This window comes from Agelaius phoeniceus, chromosome 4, assembly GCF_051311805.1.
Source record: "Agelaius phoeniceus isolate bAgePho1 chromosome 4, bAgePho1.hap1, whole genome shotgun sequence".
NCBI lineage: Eukaryota > Metazoa > Chordata > Aves > Passeriformes > Icteridae > Agelaius > Agelaius phoeniceus.
Window position 1 is genome coordinate 22,324,095 of NC_135268.1, and position 18,068 is coordinate 22,342,162.

An 18,068-nucleotide genomic window follows, 5' to 3' on the forward strand; every position below is an offset into this window, starting at 1 on the left:
TGAAGAGGACATCCAGCGGAATGACGCTGAGGTGTGCCCATGGGACCATGATTCTGTGAACAGTGTTCAGAGCTAATTTTTGTTCACTCAGCATCATCTCAGTCAAACACTGCTGCTTTTCTGGAAGGAGCCTGGTAGTTTCTAAATTACAGAAGCTTAAAAGAACCGTAGAATACATGTCTGGTTATTTAAAGGGATCCTACCCACTATTTATGCACAGCATTTAGCATTTTCAAAAACAGAGTGTTAAGAGTTGCTGTGACTTTGTTTAACCACCAGTTTAAGTGGGAGCAAAATTGGACTGCTATCCAAGTCTCTGGAGATCCTACACTACTTTTTTTACATTTTGGCTCATCAGCTCACAGTAGATGAGGGTGATGTGTTGTGATTTACTATTAGAAGAACATGGGAGAAATAAGAAAGAAAATTCTCACTTTCATAGCAATAGTTGAAACTCAGTAGTCCCTTTTTTTTTGGTGCATCTTATTTATCCCTACATCTGTTTTTAACTTGCTCTTATTTATAGATTTTTGGGGTGTTTTCTTTCTACATTACAGCAACTAGTAATTATTTAAGGACCTACCATTCTTTCCATTTTAGAGAGAACTCATTTTAGGGACACATTTGTTACCATGGCCATTTAAATTCTGCTTTGCTGGAAGTGCTTGTACAAGCTGATAGCCTAGATGTAAATTATTTATTTCCAATTCAATTGGTTGTGCTCTTTATTTAAAAAAAAATAGCACACTAGCCACAAAATTACGTTTTTTTAATTTTCTTTAGATGTCTGCCAAACTAGCAAGAGTATTTACTCTAAAAGATTGCTTTTTTGTTACTGGCAATTGGCCCACCAGCGTTGAAAATTCAGAAACTTTGCATTTTGAAAAAAGACCAGGATAAGCTGGAGAGTTAAACATAATGCTGAGTACATGCCAGCATGTGCTATACATGCTGTATATACATATAAAATGGTGAAGCATTTTAAGTCATCCCACTGATATTCTTCATATTCTCTCTATGAAATGTTGAAAATAATGTGATCAGTTTTATTCGTTTAGCTGGTGAAGATGCAGTTGTTAAGAACATCTGCTACATGGTGATTAGAAGAGTGACCTAATATTTGGACAACTTCTGTTTAAATGTAGCTTATAGTTTGAATCAATATTTTAGAAACACTATTACTGAACTTCTGCTCTTCCTTTGTTAAATTTGCGATGGAGCTGTGTACAGGTCCATCTGAGTTTGGCATTTCTTCAGGGCATGCCTGGAGACTATATAGACACAGCAATATTTTTTATTTCTCTACTTGATGGCAAACTAATATTCCTTGATCATATTGGTAGTAGACTAAACACCAGCTTGAAAATACAACCAATCAAGGAGGTTGTAGTACATTAAATTGCAACAGAGTTTTGAATGCCAAGGTAGCATTCAAGTGTGTGTGTGTGTATATACATGAGTATGTGGGTTTTTTAACATAGATGTGACAAAACATAACTTCGATATTTCAGGCTCGGGGAAGGAATGCAACCAAGACCTCAAATATGTTTGAACTATAGCTTTTAGTCCATTGGTAAGATACAGTTGAAAGATTTGGAACACTAGGAGCAGGATTTAATAGAGCTGGTGTTACTGAGGGAGGAAAAAGGCTTAAGAAAGTATGTAGACCTCAATCTTGTGCTTTTTACCAATGAACTCTTCTACTGGAGACAACAAAAGTTCTTCTTGGCTGAGAAATATTGGAATGTTATAGATGATATTTTTACGTATTACATAGGCTTTACTTTGCATGTGTATTTACTGCAGAAACTATATTTCTGTTCAAAGAATAATCCAGTCAGTCTGACTCAGAGGTGAACTCTCAATTCAGGCACTGATTTTCTAGAAAAAGCTCCCTCTGAGATATTGTCCCTTCTCCAGCAGTTAATCTGTGTATTAACCGGCCTCTCAGAGTGCAGGAGTAAGGTCTATTTTAGCATAATTAAGTGCATATTGTCCCAATCCAGCCAGCACAATTCTCATAAGCATATCATGGAAGAAAGAGACACCCAGGGAACTGTGGTCCTGAGGCTGTTGTAACAAATGTGATGCAGAATTAAGGGAGAAGATTTTCATCCTTCATTCAGTTTGTTTGCCAGTATTAAGATTTGTTCCTGTGGAGCTGAATGTTCCATGCTGTTTTCTTCCTCTTCATGTTTCAATAACAATTTTCATAAAAAGCATGTCTCCCACTTCATGGCATTACAGGGAATGGTTATTGAGAGTCTGAAAGTGTGCCTGGAAATTCAGACATTTTCAAGCAATTTCTAGAATGCATTTTGACATGGCTCTATTTTTAAAAGTCAGGCTTCACAGACTGATGGGTCACACCACATATTTTATCTGAACAAGTGACATCAGAGGCAAAAACCTTAATATTTTTTAATTAGGCTTTTGAAAAATCTAACATGTATTTTTTCATATCAATTATATCAATACCTAGCAATATATCAACAGAAAATAGTCTTTTCTCAAGCCGTAGCACTCTCACTGGGATATGCAACCTAGATGTTACGGTCCTTGGTACAGGAAGACCATATTAATAAAGAGATTCAGCATCTCTCTAAAAATTTAACTTGACAAGCCTTTTATCTCTGATTAAAGTGATGAGGAAGGACTGTAACAAGCAGCATAAAAGATGAATAGTTATTAAGATTGTTTTGAAATTTTACAAATTTTAGAAACTTGTGAGATACCAATAATTTTTTTGTCCCATTATCAATCATATTTATATTTTCCTGAAGAAGGATACTTGAAATTATCAAAAATGTATTACCTTTGACCTAAAGTCCAGAATCTGAGCTGTATTCAGAGTGTGTAACAGAGAGAACACTTTATCCTAAGCCAAAACACTTTGAAAGCTCTGTGGGGGAATGTTCTCTCTCTCTCCCATATGAAGGAGTTCAGAAGGGCTCCAGGGGACAAAGCCTCAGCAGCAGCATCAGTAGGACCTGGAAATAGACCCTTGTATGTTCCAGATCTCTCTCTCTTAATGAAAATAATGGTCTGGCTTTAGGAGACAGTGGTTCTCAGCACTCTTGACCGCTGGTGCTGTCCTTTGGCTTCAAAGTCAATCTCTACAAGGGCCTGATGTGGAACTCCATTCCTCACACTGCAAATATTCCCATTGAGATCAATAGGAGTGTTTGCAAAGTAAAATATTACTCACAGTGAGTAAGAGCCATATGATGTGAGACAACAGGTCTGGCACTAAAATATGTTTTTATATTTTTAGGTGAGTATATTCTCACATGTGGGTTTCTTGCTTTGGCCTGCGCCTGTTGTGTGTGCAGAATAGTCCTGCAGAAGAAATAATTGTACAGTTTAGTATTAGATATTCATATGTAAACACATATTGGTTTTACCATCCTATTACTCATTTACATGTGTAAATGCAGGTTAACTGCTTGTGTAACTTTGCCAGTGAAAATTGGACTATTTCAAAATTTAGCCTTGGTTGTGTTCTGGGGAATTATGCTACAAGTCCATATAATTTCTTCATTCAAGCTCTCCAGCCTTTCAGAAACACAGTGCAATCACTTGACTCTGATTCACAGGGTAACCCTTCAAAATTGCAGACCTAATGATTAGAAGTTTCTTTGATATTTAGTGATTGCATCAACATTGTTCATGATAAACACTATTTTATTAATGTGGATGTTACTGGTGTTGTACTTAAGGCTGTCTACTGTAACTAAAAGGACCATTAGTCAGTTTTAAGGTGTTATATTTTGCAGTCAACTTCATGTCTTAAAGAGGTGAGGAAAGTAAATGTATAGAAACTGTTCACTGAATTTTGAAAGCATTTTGCTATTTATAAGACTAGCTTGGGGGCGAGGGGAAGGTTGTTTGTCTTCTGAAGAAAAAGAAAAGTTTATGCGAGATATACACACCCTATATACATATACCTCTTAAATCCCAGAAGAAACTTTTTTCCTTGGACAAGTTAATGCACATAATGCTATTTAGTTGTCTTCAAAAGTTGACAGCAAGCCTGAGCTGTTATTACAGGTTTTCCCTGTGTAATGCAAAGTCACTATTATTCATTGAGCTGTTGTGCTAGACTTTGAAGAGTGCTTATCTCCTTGGGTGGTCATGTGAATTCCATAGCCAAAATCAGTTCTTAGTGTTGTTGAGAAGATACAGTGATGGATTTAATTTCCAAGGGAAAATTCATTTTTGGATGGGGTGGTCAGGACAGTCTTCCAGCTTAGACCACAAGAAACCTCAAAGTGAATAGACTAGCTTTGTGATTTTGATGACTTTTAGATCTGGATTACTCAATATAAACAACGTACCCATATTTTCCTTGATTGGACCAGCTGTGTTTCAGCTCCCAGTGTGTTTCAACAGCAAAACAGGCTATGTGCACTCAACCTCTCTCACTCCCCATATCTCTTTGTTTTCTTACAGCCTGTGACCTGATGAACCAAGGCATCCTGGCCCTTGTCAGCTCCATTGGCTGCACGTCAGCAGGATCCCTGCAGTCTCTGGCCGATGCCATGCACATCCCTCACCTCTTCATCCAGCGCTCCACGGCAGGAACGCCGAGGAGCGGCTGCGGGCTCACCAGGAGCAACCGCAACGATGACTACACGCTCTCCGTGCGGCCCCCCGTCTACCTAAATGATGTCATCTTGAGAGTGGTCACAGAATATGCCTGGCAGAAATTCATTATTTTTTACGATAATGACTATGGTAAGTATTTATTTATCGGGGTGATTTTTGTCAAATCCATCAACCTGTTGAAAATTGTCACGTTACGGCTTTATAGTCTTATAATAGATTATGTTTTGCTTGCGAACATTTATGGTCCTGGCACCATTTTACAGCATCTCAGAGAAATCTATTTCTAAAATCCATCAACATTTACAGGTTTATTTGATAATGTCTTTGTTAGAGTTAGCTGATAAATTAAGAACTTACATGTTTTTTCTATTCTACCCGTGTTTATGAAGCATAAAACTTTTTAGCCAGCTCTCTTGTTTTTTTGGGCAGTAGAAACATAAAGTGACAATTCAAGATGCAACGTGTAAGCTTTGCATTCTGTAGATTTGTTTATTGTCTGGTGAATCTCTTCATATACTTTCTGGCCAGCATCTGAAGCAATGGAGAAGGTAGGTCAGAGGTTTGGCAAGAACAAAGTGCTAGTCATAAATATAAAACATGTAGAAAGAAGTTGTCGAGAGTGAAGAAGTTGAGGAGGAGGAGGGCTTGGACAAGACAGCATTGCCTCTGTTTTGAGTTCATTCAGTGTTCCTTAAAGGTGCTGAATTGGTGGTTTTTGTGTGATAGAGTAAGTGTGACACAGATGGCAGTGTCACAAGACTGCACCATCCAGCTCAGTGAATCAGCCAATTTTGGCCCACCTATTTTCTATAGCTGACAGGAGAATTGGAAAGATTTCTCCAGTAGGCTGCATTATCTAACAAATTTAACAAACTTTATTTCTGTGAAAAACTGCTTTGCAACCAGACCTGTTTTCTTCAGATGCATCCAATATTCATAAGTAATCATGACTGGCTTGGATGAGCATTTTAAAACTTATGTTCAAAGTTTAATCTTTAAGTTATAGAAAAATGCTCACTTCAGCGATTTACTGTGCATAATATCTGGTTCATTCAGGTCAGGTGTTATTGATTTTTGTTCCCTGCCTACATAATAAATTCTTAAATTAGAAGACTAGAACGTGATGAATAGGAGAATTCTTCTCTATAACAAAGCAGCACCTAAAAGCACCAGCTATGGGCTAAGGAACACACACACAAAACCCCCTAAAAATAAAAATAAACAAAAACCCCTAAAAATCTTACAACAGAGTATTTCTGCTCAGAAAGTATGAGCTTGTGTATTTAACTGCCAGGTACCTATGAAGACAAGTATAAACTTTTAATTTAAGGGGTATCTTTTTTTTGCATGTATTTTTGAGTATTACATGCTTTTAAAAGCCTCAAGCAAATTTTATAATTAATATCTTTGACTAATTTTATTTGAAAATACTGGGTTTAAATTATTCAAGTTTCATTATTTAAAAATACAGTTTAAGCACCATGCTATTTTGTCCTTGATATCTGGGTAAGAACTTCATAATGGTGTGACTTATGTAACACAGATGCTTGCCTGCCTGCAAGGAATTAGTTTGTGAGCAATAGCTCATTCAGTGACACATCATCCTCAGATGTGACCTGTGGCAAATAATTAGTCTCTGTACCAGCCTCTCTGACATTCAGAACTCAGTAGTCAACAAGTAATGCCTTACTAACCAAGAAAGGCTGGTAATCTCACTCTGATTAGTGGTCACCATCCCAGACATCAGGACAAGGTGCAAAAAACCCCCAGCATTCTGCATTTAGTATATTCTGAGCAGTCTGTCCCCTTTCCAACCATTTGTGTGGCTTGGGCATTTTTTGGGGGGGCGAGTAAGTTGTTTTTTTGGGGTGAGGGGTGTGTGTGCATAGTTTGGAATTAATACATGGATAAAATTATTTTAAATATAAGCTGATCTTTAAATTTACCTGGGACTGAGAGTAGAGCTATTAGCTGTGCAATGTTATGTTTTGTTAGACTGCATCAAGATAAATCCTTGATTTCAACAGCCATTCTAGGGCAGCAAGCCATTTCTCTTTTGCTTCTTAGTGTTTCTTTATAAAATTTTATAAAGAATGCTGATTTCATTGATGGTTTCCCTCTCCATTTTTAACAACAAATAGAGCAGAACTTTGAGATCAGCATATCTAACCTGAGGCCTCTCATTCTTTCCTTTGATTACTGGCTCTCCATTTCTTTTCCTTGCTCATACTGGAATGCCCCTCTAATCCTTTGCTACCCTGTTTCAGATGAAACCATTAGGTTTCAAAACCACTGTGTTTTGCCTGTTCACAATCCTTTTACCCAGTTTTTGATCTATGACAGTAGTTTTTCACAGACACATGATGACTTTTTTTATTAGTAGCCCCTAGAGAGTAATCTTGCCACATTGTTATAAATATTAACAAATTATATCACTTTCTCCCCTTTTCCTGCTATTTTATTGATAAACTGAAAAAATTTCTCATATGTTAGCAGTTTGCATTTTCTCTTTCTGGATTCTCTATTGATGGAAGAAGAACTAGCGCAGAGAGAGGGATGAAGAAATTAATGGCATGAAAAGGGGAACTGGAATCACTTTTTAGTGGATTATAGAGTGGATAAGTCTGAATTCAGTATTTACCATGCTTTGAGCAGCAGGTTGGACAGTATGATGTCCTGAAATTTCATCCAGCTCTAATGATGTGATGTTTGAGACAGCCACTCTTTCGGTGGGTCTCTAGACACGAAATATTTTCCAAAGAAAAGTATTCAAGCATCAGTTTGAATTTTTAAAAAGAGATTTGGCCCAAGAACTCCAGAAGACCCTGAGGAAGGGAACATGGCCATTATCTTCTGTGCCTATTTTAGAAAGAAGTCAGGACTAGGCATGCAGATGTGGGGTGGAGGTCCAGGAATAATTCATCCCTTTGGTCAGCATCAGTGCAGCTAAGGGTGGTTGCAATTTCCGCTGGAAGATCCCAGTCCAGTCCCATACCTCAGCTTCCCTGAGAGCTTCTGCTGCATTGAGACTTATTTATTTTCTCAGCTCATACAGGCCTAAAATAAAAATCTTGCTAAAAGCTTTGCTCAGTGTAACTTACTGCAGCAGTTACTATTAGACATTTTAATAGAACATTTAGTATTAAACATTAAAGTAGGTGGGAGTTTGATACCTGCATTAGAATTGATTTCATATTAGGAAGAGATTATTGATATGCTGTGCACAGCTGTCTGCAAAACTGACACCTGTGCAAGCAGCAACTTCTTGCCCTGGTGATATTTTTCATGTGCAGTGATCATTCCTTCTCAAGGTGTGTATCATAACATGAAGTGGTGCCTCCATATCAGTAAATGACACTTGACAAATAATGGGAATATAGATTCTGGTGTATGTTCATCTTTTTTTTTGTCTCATTGTTGCCATCTTTTTCTAAGTTAGAAAATGTGAAAGCACTAAAAAACGGATTCCAGCAACTATCAGAATTTCAATACTTTCCTTTCCAGTAAATTATTTTGTGTAATCATTTAATTTAATTATTTAAAACAAAATACTTTAGTAATATTACTGAAATTATTTCCAGCAATAATTTTGCTCTGTGGAAGAAAATGGGCCTTTCATATTTGAAACAAACTTTCCTACAGTAAAATTAGGATCTTATCCAAAGTACATACTGTGTTAAACCAGTTGCCTTGCACGTTTCATGTAAGCTGCAAACCTTTAGGTGTCAGTTTATCAAAATCACAAGTTTTAAATCCTATCAATACAGTGGCTTTTGAATTTTTGAATCTTGCAGTCTATCATAGATTACTTTTCATTATCAGAGAATTTTTTGTAATGGAAATGTTTTCTGCGGATTTGAGAATACTTTCCCCTATGTTAATCCTACTTAAAAATCTCAAATTTTATTTTGAATTGAAGTAGATGAGTATATTCAGTTTTACTGTTTTAATACTACTGTACTAACGTCTAAATCTTAGAAACTTCCAGTCTACTTAAAGGTTCTTTAGTGATAAGGGAAGGTAAGTCTTCAAAAGAAGCAATTCTTTTATTAAGTCATAATTAACCAGATGTTGTAAAAGTGAGGTAGAAATGCATTTCTGAAATAACTGATATCTAAGTTTTCAAGTTATGTTTCTTTTCTAAGAAATTTGAAGATAGGCTGACTATTTTAAGACAAAACAAATGACACCTTGATAATTGTAAAAAACCTTATTTTTCTACTGTTAACTTTGTTATGCTAACTAAAAACTCCAGAAAAGCCATAGTCTTTTCTTAGTGGTAGAGCCTCCCTAGTAACAAATGTAAAGCCAGCGTACAGTAGGAATTTAATTAATAAGTGGGGATGTGAGAAAAAAGAACATCTTAAAGTGATCAGGATTAGGTGATATTTGCTGTATTTCATTTACTGTAATTGTATTTTTAGTGTATAAATTCAGATGAACTCTTGAAAATCAGAACAAGTTGTCTTTTTTCCCTAATCCTTGCATTCTGCAAGCATGATCTAGAGCAAATGCCAGTGCTGTCAGTCCCCTTGTATTCAGTGTATTTTGTTCCTTCTGATAAAACAAGTTAGGGCCTGTCCAGGACATGAAATCTGATTTTGTTTAGGAAAATTTAATACATGGATATTAAAAGCATTCAAGAACAATTCTGCACTTCTTCAAAGGCTGTTAAAGGGAGTCTTCTTGCAGAGATAAAGAGTAGGCGGCATGAAATGCAGCAGAATTATGCAGTAGACTGATGCCTTTCTCAAACTGCTATTAAAATTACTATCCACACAGCATGTAGAAGCCAAATCATTTAAGCAGCCAAATCAGCTCCTACTCACTTCATTCTTGACTGCTCAGCTCAACGTGTAGGATCGTTGTGCAGAGGGGGTTTGGGCATCTCCTCCTCGCAAGCAGATGTAGAGACTGGGAAGCTCCTCCTCTACTCTGAATTCCTCCTTAGGAGCATCAGCACCCTTTCAGTGAAGACATTTTGAGATTGGACTCTCTACATGTCTAACTTATCCCTTTGGAAATTGCCAAGTTTGGATCTATAAAAAGAACCTCTGCCATCTGTAAACATTTTGAGCAAGTTTGCAAAGTTATTAATCTTTATGATTTCACGTTCAAAGCAAGCAGAATGCAGTTTGAAACAGCAAATCCTACCTGATCCACAGACTGGCCCATGACAGTGGCCAGTCACAACATGAAAAAGACACGTTTCACAGAATGAAATAGTCATTTGAGACCAGAATGTGTGAGCCCAGGCCATATGGACAGAGTGATTGAGCTGCAGTCCCAGCACACTGTTGGGTGTTATCTCTGTGGTGTATCAACAAGGAGAAGCTTTTGCAATTTGTGTTTTACTCTCGGGCAGTTTACAGCTCACTGTATTTTCCAGGAAAAAAAATGTAGATCCTTTTCTGTAGTAGTAAATTCTTAATGAAGAAACCAGTCAATCACTGCAAGAACATAGTTGTGAATCTCGTGCAATTTACAGTGTAGGTATCTCTGCATTTCTAAGATGAAAGACAGAAAGTCGAGCTGTTTGGCAACATTTATTTTTAATGTTTTGTTGCTGCTAAAGTGGATAGAAAGATTTTGCAATCTTCCTCTTGAAAGGCTGAGGGAATAAGACTTTTTCTGGAGAATTAATTTTATCTTCATCCCAATTCTTTTATTGTGGTGGTATTAACATTTTAAAACCTTTATGTATTTTTTTATTAAAAGAAAAAAAATATTTTTTTTTCTTTTAATATAAAATAAAATTCCCACTTCTCTTTGCTGGTTTTTGGCCTAACCTTGTGTATTTTGTCCCAGCATGCTTTTGATATGCAGCCATCACTGGAGATCTATGAAATATTTACTGATTCCAGAACTAAGATATCTTTCCTTACAGTTTTTTGACCTTCCAACTAATACTGCAAATATTTGGCAATGGATATTTGCCGTTCCCTTAGGCATTATTTTAATTTTAACTTTTGTAAAGAAGAGAGAAAAAGCAAGCATTAAGGCTATGAAGGGGATTTGCTCTGTGAAGCTGAAGGAGGCATTCCCACAGGAAACAGAAGTTGTTGAAGAAGTAATTGTCAAGACTTGGCTGGAGCAGAAGGGAGGAGGTTAGCAGTAACAAAGACTTGAGTGGCCCTCTGTCTTGAAAAACTTCCTCATGGATGTCCCTTCTTGCTCCTTTATCAAATACAGGGCTTTCAGATTATTTCTGTGCAAGGAAAGGATGAAGGCAGCAGTGTGAGGTACCCAGGCAGTAGAAGGTGTCTCAAGCTCAGTCTGAGAGAGGATTTTGGAGAAAGAGACAAAATAAAATAGAATCTTAAGGAGAGAGCAGTGACATTTACATTATGGAGGAGTTCAGCCTAAGTAAACAAGTCTGTGAAACTATGAAGATAAAAGAGCATTATCCCCATCCCTACCCCAGAAAGGCAGTGGCTTTCAAATAAATTTGAAAATTTAGAATTGGAGTGCTGTTCTTGAATGATCCCAGCAAAACAGGGGTTATACCTGAAATCTGAAAGGCTGAGCTGCTTGCAGAAAGGCTACCTCCTGCTTTTTAAGAGAGGTGATATTCTAAGATAATGCCCATCTCTATGTATGGGCTCCAAATTCCCAGCATTTCCTTTAAAACCAGTATAAAATAAGTGATCCTGTGGAGCACTTTCCTGCACATATGTTTTTGAGAAATAAATATGATGACCACTGACATAGATGTGCTTGAAACCATAACATTTTCTAATCGTTTTAAGTTTTAATGCAAGTTTAATAAAGACTCATAAAAGAATCATGCTCTCTTTAATCGATTGCAAATGCTTATAATTACCCTGAGGCTGTTTTCAGCTGCTTGATGACTATAATATTCTCAAGTCTGTCTCCAGACAGTCTTAAAACTGTTTATTACTCATCTGGCTCTTTGCCAGCTTCCCGTACTCATTTGCTTCACTGTGCCTCAATAAACATGTAATTAATTCAAGCTTATTACTGAACCTTTTTTTTTTTTCCATTAGTATTTATTGAGTCATTCAGATAAGGAAAGGAGCATTAATTTTCATCTGTGTAACTTTAGTCTGTCAGGTGAGAACTTCTGTCACAACTTGAATTTACTGATTGACTTTACCACTGCAAATTGAGTATATCATTTGGGCGACCCTAAAATGATTTAACTTCTGAATTATTCTATAAAGTTTCTCTAGTGGAAAAGTGGGCATGCTTCTACTTTTCAGCCACAGAACACTTGGAGGAACGTATTGCAGTAACTATAAGGGAATATGTAAGAAGATAAGAGAGTGTTTGTCACTCCCTCATGCTGCAGTCCTTAGGGAGGGGATGGGCAAAGCGTTCAAAGGTTTTGCCTGACCGTCCTGTCTTGTGTTAGCAAGCTGGGGCCAAAATAAAACTGTAGGTGTTCTCCCAATATCTGTGCAGTGGGAAAACTCTGTGAATTAGGTGTTATTTTGAGGTTTTGCAGAGGTACAAGATTTCATTTGTAGATGCAGCCTGCATCAGAAGAATGGTGATTTATTTAAAGAATAATTGAATACCTGAAGCTTGTACTGATATCTGCCACTGTTTGCTAAGTATTTTTCAACTCTCAAGACATTGCTCTGTCTTCTCAGAAGGATAAAATTAAGTCTGTAAGTTTATGATTTGGCGGCTAAATAAATGAACAGTAATCAAATTAGGAAACTTTTGAGAGAAGTAATTTTTGCACATGGAATTGAATATCACCATTGGGAAAAAAAAAAGCATTAATTTGGCACAATAACATTGTAAATGTCAGTTAATATCATAGATTAAAAAGAAAACTTGTCTCTGAGAGTTTTAACCAGTCAAGGAAAAGAGGAAGCAGAAAGACAGGAAAGAGCTAGAAGGTACTTATAGCAGTATTCCTACATCTTAGTTTATCAGCTTCACTTTGATAGGTTATGTTCTTCACAGCCCCAGTTCACTCATAAAATATTCCTTTTTTCTCTACTGTGAAGTTTTAATCAACTGGCAATGTTCTTTAGGAAGAGATTGATGCAGAGAACAGTTTGTCCTAAGGAAGTTTGTAACACACATCAATCATGGATTGGCTTGGGTTGGAAGGGGCCTTAAGAACCATTCAGTTCCAGTACCCTGCCATGGGCAGGGACACCTCCACTAAACCAGGTTTCTCAGAGCCTCATCCAACCTGACCTTGAGCACCTCCAGGGATGGGACATCCACAGCTGTGGGCAACCTGTGGCAGTGCCTTAGCACCTTCATAGTCAGGAATGTCTTCCTAATATCTAATCCAAATCATCCCTCTTTCCTGTTGAACACATTACTCCTTCTTCTATTGCTATCGTTCCTGGGGTGGAGTCCCTCTCTGGTCCTCCTGTAGCCCCCCTTCAGGTGCTGGAAGGTTGTTATGAGATCTTCACACAAGTTTCTCCTCTGCAGGTTGAACCCCAACTTTCTCAGCCTGTCAAATATTCACAAATTATTCACTGCAAGGACATTCTCTTTGTTGTTCTTTACTCCATCTCCCTGGAAGGAGATGCACAGTTCCTCATGCTCATGAGAACCAACAGGGAGTAGCAGTGACTTACAGGGAGAGCTCGTGAATTGTACAGGCAGACTTATAAAAAAAATTAAATATATATATAGTTGCTTTTTAATAACGACTTTTATCTACACAGAAGTATAAAGTTCTGTCGTACAGGAATTACACATAATTTTTAAAGTTTGGCATGATTTGAAGGTGCTAGGCAGGGAAAATTCATTTCTTTGCAAGAGGTTATTTCATTCAAAGGTAACCTATAGAAGCCTTTTGGAAATCTCTAATGTTAACTGTAGTCAAAAGGGAATTGAATGAAGAGATAGAAAGCAGGTTATATAGTCAAAAGTACATGGATAGAATATATTGCCATGTCAGCCTTCACAAGTGATCACAATCTGACTTCCTTTCTATTTTTTAAGTTCCAGTGACAGAAAATACTCTGAAGGATTAGTTCTAGCTTCATTCTTATTTATCTTTTTTATTCTTTGCTTTTTTCCTGTTTGTTTCCAGTTAGAAAAAAAGGAAAAAAGAAACTCAAAGGAAGCATCTTGTGTCAACCCTCAGTAAGGTTCAAAACTGAAGTCATGCAGGCTCTGAAACCTGTAACTGTTCATATCTTTCCCCCAACACAGATTCAGCTGCTCAAGACTATTTGTATTGATTTTGCTTATTTAAAGGATAATTTCTAATAACTCAATGTGACACAAATGTAACTAATGTAAATGACATTTGAATGAAGCTTTAAAATAGGGATTATATAGACGTTTCACTGGTCCTAAAATAATTCATATCAAACAACAAAAATTGAAATCGCCTGCTTATATTTTAATTTGAAATGGAAATGTCTTCAAAAAAAGAGAAAAGTATACAAGAGTATTTTTTCTCACTTCAGTGATACTAAAAAATTTGAGACAAATTATTGTCTTCTTTTTTATGTGTAAAATTTCAGAAAATTGCAAATGAGGGGGGAAAATACCCCAGTCATTTGTGCCATTTACAAATGTTCAGCTTCTCCCAAGATATATGTTCACTTCTTAAGTTGCAGAAATTCTGATAATGTAAATGAGATGTTGTATGTAATTAAGCATTTTGGCTTGAATTTATTTCTCATGAGTTTGAACTACTGCTATATTCCCTGAAGTTAGATTATCCAGCTGAAATTGCTCAGGTAACTGGTCCTTCTTAGTTCCAAAATGATAATATGAAAGAGCTGAGTTGATTTTTTTATAATTAATTTTAATTTGGAGGTACAACAAATGGCATATAAGGCGGTTAATGTGAGGGAATCCCACTGCTGTGAAAGTGAAATGAAGGACTGTTACTCGATCATCCTGTTGAATTGTTGTTTTCCTTTGTCTGGATCTTAACCATGTTGATAGAGATCAGCATTTGCCCAGGAAAGCAAGCACTTTGCACAGTTCTTTACACTGAGCAGGGGCACCATCAGAGTCCAGCTGGAGCTGCACACCTCCCTAGTGTACAGGGCATTACCACAGTTAATAGTTGCTGTCATGTTAGCCAGTGTTGTGGAAGAAGGAAATCACTGTAGTAGATTGTAAAGCTATTCTTGATAAGAATTTGAACAGTGTTATTTGTTATACAGTGGCTTTTCTCATCATCTGTACAAATTAAGTGGTCTCTTGTGCAAATCAGCCAGCGAATATTTATGACAGGCACATTCACCTTTACCACCACAGCTGAATCAGTTGGTATTTATCAGCCAGATACTCTGAGGAGAATGTTCTCACATCTGAAATGCCATCAGAGGGAAGATGAGCTAATGACTGTAAGCCAGGCTTGAGATAACAGAAGTGCACAGTGAGTGCCTTGTGATTTAGGTGGAAGACAATGATACAGGTGGATGGATTAGTTTATTACCATTAGTGAATAGTGCCATCTTTCTCATCTCCTGATAATAGTGTGAACTGAAAAAAAAATGTATGAACTTTGCATCTACTTGTAGATGTTTCTTTTTAATAAGGGTGTAAGAGGTGCTTTAGCTTGTGAGTTATTTAATATTTGGCGTTCATTTTATTCAAGTTATAAGATCTTCACTGCATATGCATCCTGGTATTCCTGTATGAGATGCCTGAAAACCAGCATATTTTGTTCTAGGATGCCCTGATCATTAGACTTTCTCAGAATGGATTAGGGGACTTGCTCCCTCTGTATAAAACAGAGATGGCAAAGGAAAGTTATGGGGGGCCAGAGAGAACAAAAAAGTGAGATGAGATCTGTTCCTGTGATTAAACAAAGCCTCGTGCAAGAATCATAGAATGTTCTGAGTTAGAAAGGACCCACAGGCTCATTGATGTCCCAGTCCTAGTCCTGCTCTGAACAGCCCCACAAGTAACACCATGTGCCTGAGCTTTTCCACTAAATGGTTCTTATGGTTTATGTTAGGTCTGAGTGCTCCTGCCAGGCTGCTCATTTAAGAAAATTTAGACCCATAGTCTGTGAAGGGTACTTTTCCTGAGCATGTACTGTATTTAAGATACTCACATGTTTCTTGTGCTTTCTTCAGTGCCAAAAAGATTGTTCAGTGAGAAGAACGTTTGTGAGTTCATGCTTCATTCCCTAAATGCTTTCTTAGGTCAGAATACATGGTAGCTGACACAATAATGACAAGTTTGGTGAAGCTGTCACCTGAATTCAGATCTCAGGTGGAGCAGTCTTATGCTGAGTACCTGCAATTGAATATATCAGCCAGGTCTGCAGAGCTTCAGAGGCTCTGGGCCTGGAGCTCTCCTCTGCAGGATGCTCTGCATGTGCACCTCAGCTGTGACCACAGCCAGGCTGGTGTGCCCAGTGCCAGACCAGCTGTGCACCAGCAGTGCTGGCCAGGAGACCTCCCTGTAGACCTCTGCCTTGTGACATGGTTATGTATGCCCAGGAAGGACATTTCCAACAGAGGCCTTGATAAATTTTGTTTGCTTTGTTTATTAGCATTTCCAGGTCAACTTCACAGCCTCTTCATTTGAGTTGTGGTTATAAGGAGAATGTTTGGGAATGCTTCTTTTAAATTACCAGCCTGGTTTAACCCTATAAGTGATGCTGACTAGAGAGGGGTACTCTGTTCTTGTGCACACATGTGTAGACTGGAAGCGATGGCTGTTCAGTAAAAACCAGAAAATGCGATACTAAATAATAGTGGCATTGAGCTGGGAGAGGAGATAGCAACTTTGGCTTCAGCATTGATCTGTCTCTTCATGCTAACTTTGGCTTTGATCACTAAGGAGGATGATTAATACTGGTGATAATGGGGAAACTCTTCTGAATTTCTGGCCACGACTGTGACTCATCTGATTTAAATAGAAAGTAGAAATGTGACTCTGGCTGGGCAACAGGTTGGTTGGCTAGCAAATTCAGGGCAAGAGACACCTGTGTTCCAGACATGAACAGTCTTGTGTCTCCTCAGTAAAGCCATCTGTGCCACAGGTTGCTTGCCAGATTTTTCTGCAGAAGGAGTCTATCTATTAGAAAGATGATTCCACAGTTTGGTGTGGATATGTGCCACTTGCAGACAATCCACGCAGGAAAGATAATGCTGCCCATTCAGTGGCAGCATCTGTTCTTTGGCACACACTTGGAATATGATCACTGCTAGTGACTCACTGCTAAAATAATGGAAGTACCATCATGATTTAAATAGCATTTAAATTGCAGGGTGCTTTTATGTGCTTTCTGCTGTTTCACAGCAGCAGGTGAGCACCACCAATACCTCCATTCTGCTAAGGGTAAGCTGAGGTATAACCAGAGTCTGTATTTATTTCCTGCCCATGTCTCTGTGTTGTACCAATGCCAAAGACAGAAGTAATAAAGAAGAAGTAGGAATCCTGGTTTGGTACATTTTCCATTAGAATGTTGCTGTTTTCCTAATAGCATATCACAGAGAAGCAATACAGTTGGCACAGTCACCAAATAAATATAGAGAACTGTGGTGTTGTGTGATCCCCAGGACGAGGTGAGAGATGAGAATTTGACTCCATGTTCTCAGAAGGCTGATTTATTATTCTATTCTAGGAATTATATACTAAAACTATACTAAAGAAAGAGAGAGGATACATCAGAAGGCTAAATAAGAATGATAATGAAAGCTTGTGACTGACTCTTCAGAGTCCAACACAGCTGATGGTGATTGGTCATTAATTAAAAACAATTCACATGGAACCAATCAAAGATGCACCTGTTGGTAAATGATCTCCAGACCACATTCCCAAGCAATCAGATAATTGTTGTTTTCATTCTTTTTTGAGGCCTCTCAGCTTCCCAGGAGAAAATCCTGGGCAAAGAGGATTTTTCAGAAAATATCATGGTGACAGAGAACAATACTGGATCTCTTTTGTCCCATCATTTAGTGAAGAATCAATATAATTGTTTCATTGTTTATATGCAGATCTTCATGGCAAAAAAACCTATTTGATCCTATAATCTGACTTCTGGGTCAATGCAGAATATCAGTCAATAACTCCAGTGTGTTTATAAACCCAGATCAAATGGAATTATGTTCTTGTTTTGAAAAAGGACCAATGAAACTTTGTTTAGAGGTTCCTGCTCACCTGTTCTGGTGCAGAAAATACATGGATTTATGAGACAGATTTTAGGTCTTTACAAAGGCATTCATAGCCTAAGTAAATTTTCTTCCTGGTATTTTGACAGCATGTTTAGATCCCGTCTACATATGCTCCTTGTGCTTCAGTGATTTTGACTTCAACCAGTCAGTTTTATCCATTATATGATTTAATTAGTCTCTATCCTGAGTAATCCTCAGAGTGTGTAAGCCTCAGGAACTTTAGAATGAAGGGGTTAAAGTAGAAAGAATTGATTTTATCATTTGCATAAAACTAGACATATTTGTAGCACTTCAAATAATCTTGTTGGTATTTAAAGTGCCAAAAATTTCTAACATCTCTGATTAGATTGAATCTAATTTTCC

At 37.5% G+C, this 18,068-nt stretch overlaps 1 protein-coding gene across 7 annotated transcripts in view; it reads left to right on the top strand.

Moving 5' to 3' along the window:
• GRID2 (glutamate ionotropic receptor delta type subunit 2) overlaps nt 1-18,068 on the top strand; it is a 681,167-nt gene that overhangs the window by 390,080 nt on the left and 273,019 nt on the right. For all 7 annotated transcript variants that reach the window (XR_013182016.1, XR_013182018.1, XR_013182020.1 and 4 more), the window contains exon 3: nt 4,453-4,737. Coding sequence is in view for 2 of the 7 variants with exons in the window: in XM_054633768.2 (XP_054489743.1) it covers nt 4,453-4,737 (285 nt within the window). In the remaining 5 variants the exon portion in view is untranslated. The remainder of the gene's footprint in view (nt 1-4,452; nt 4,738-18,068) is intronic.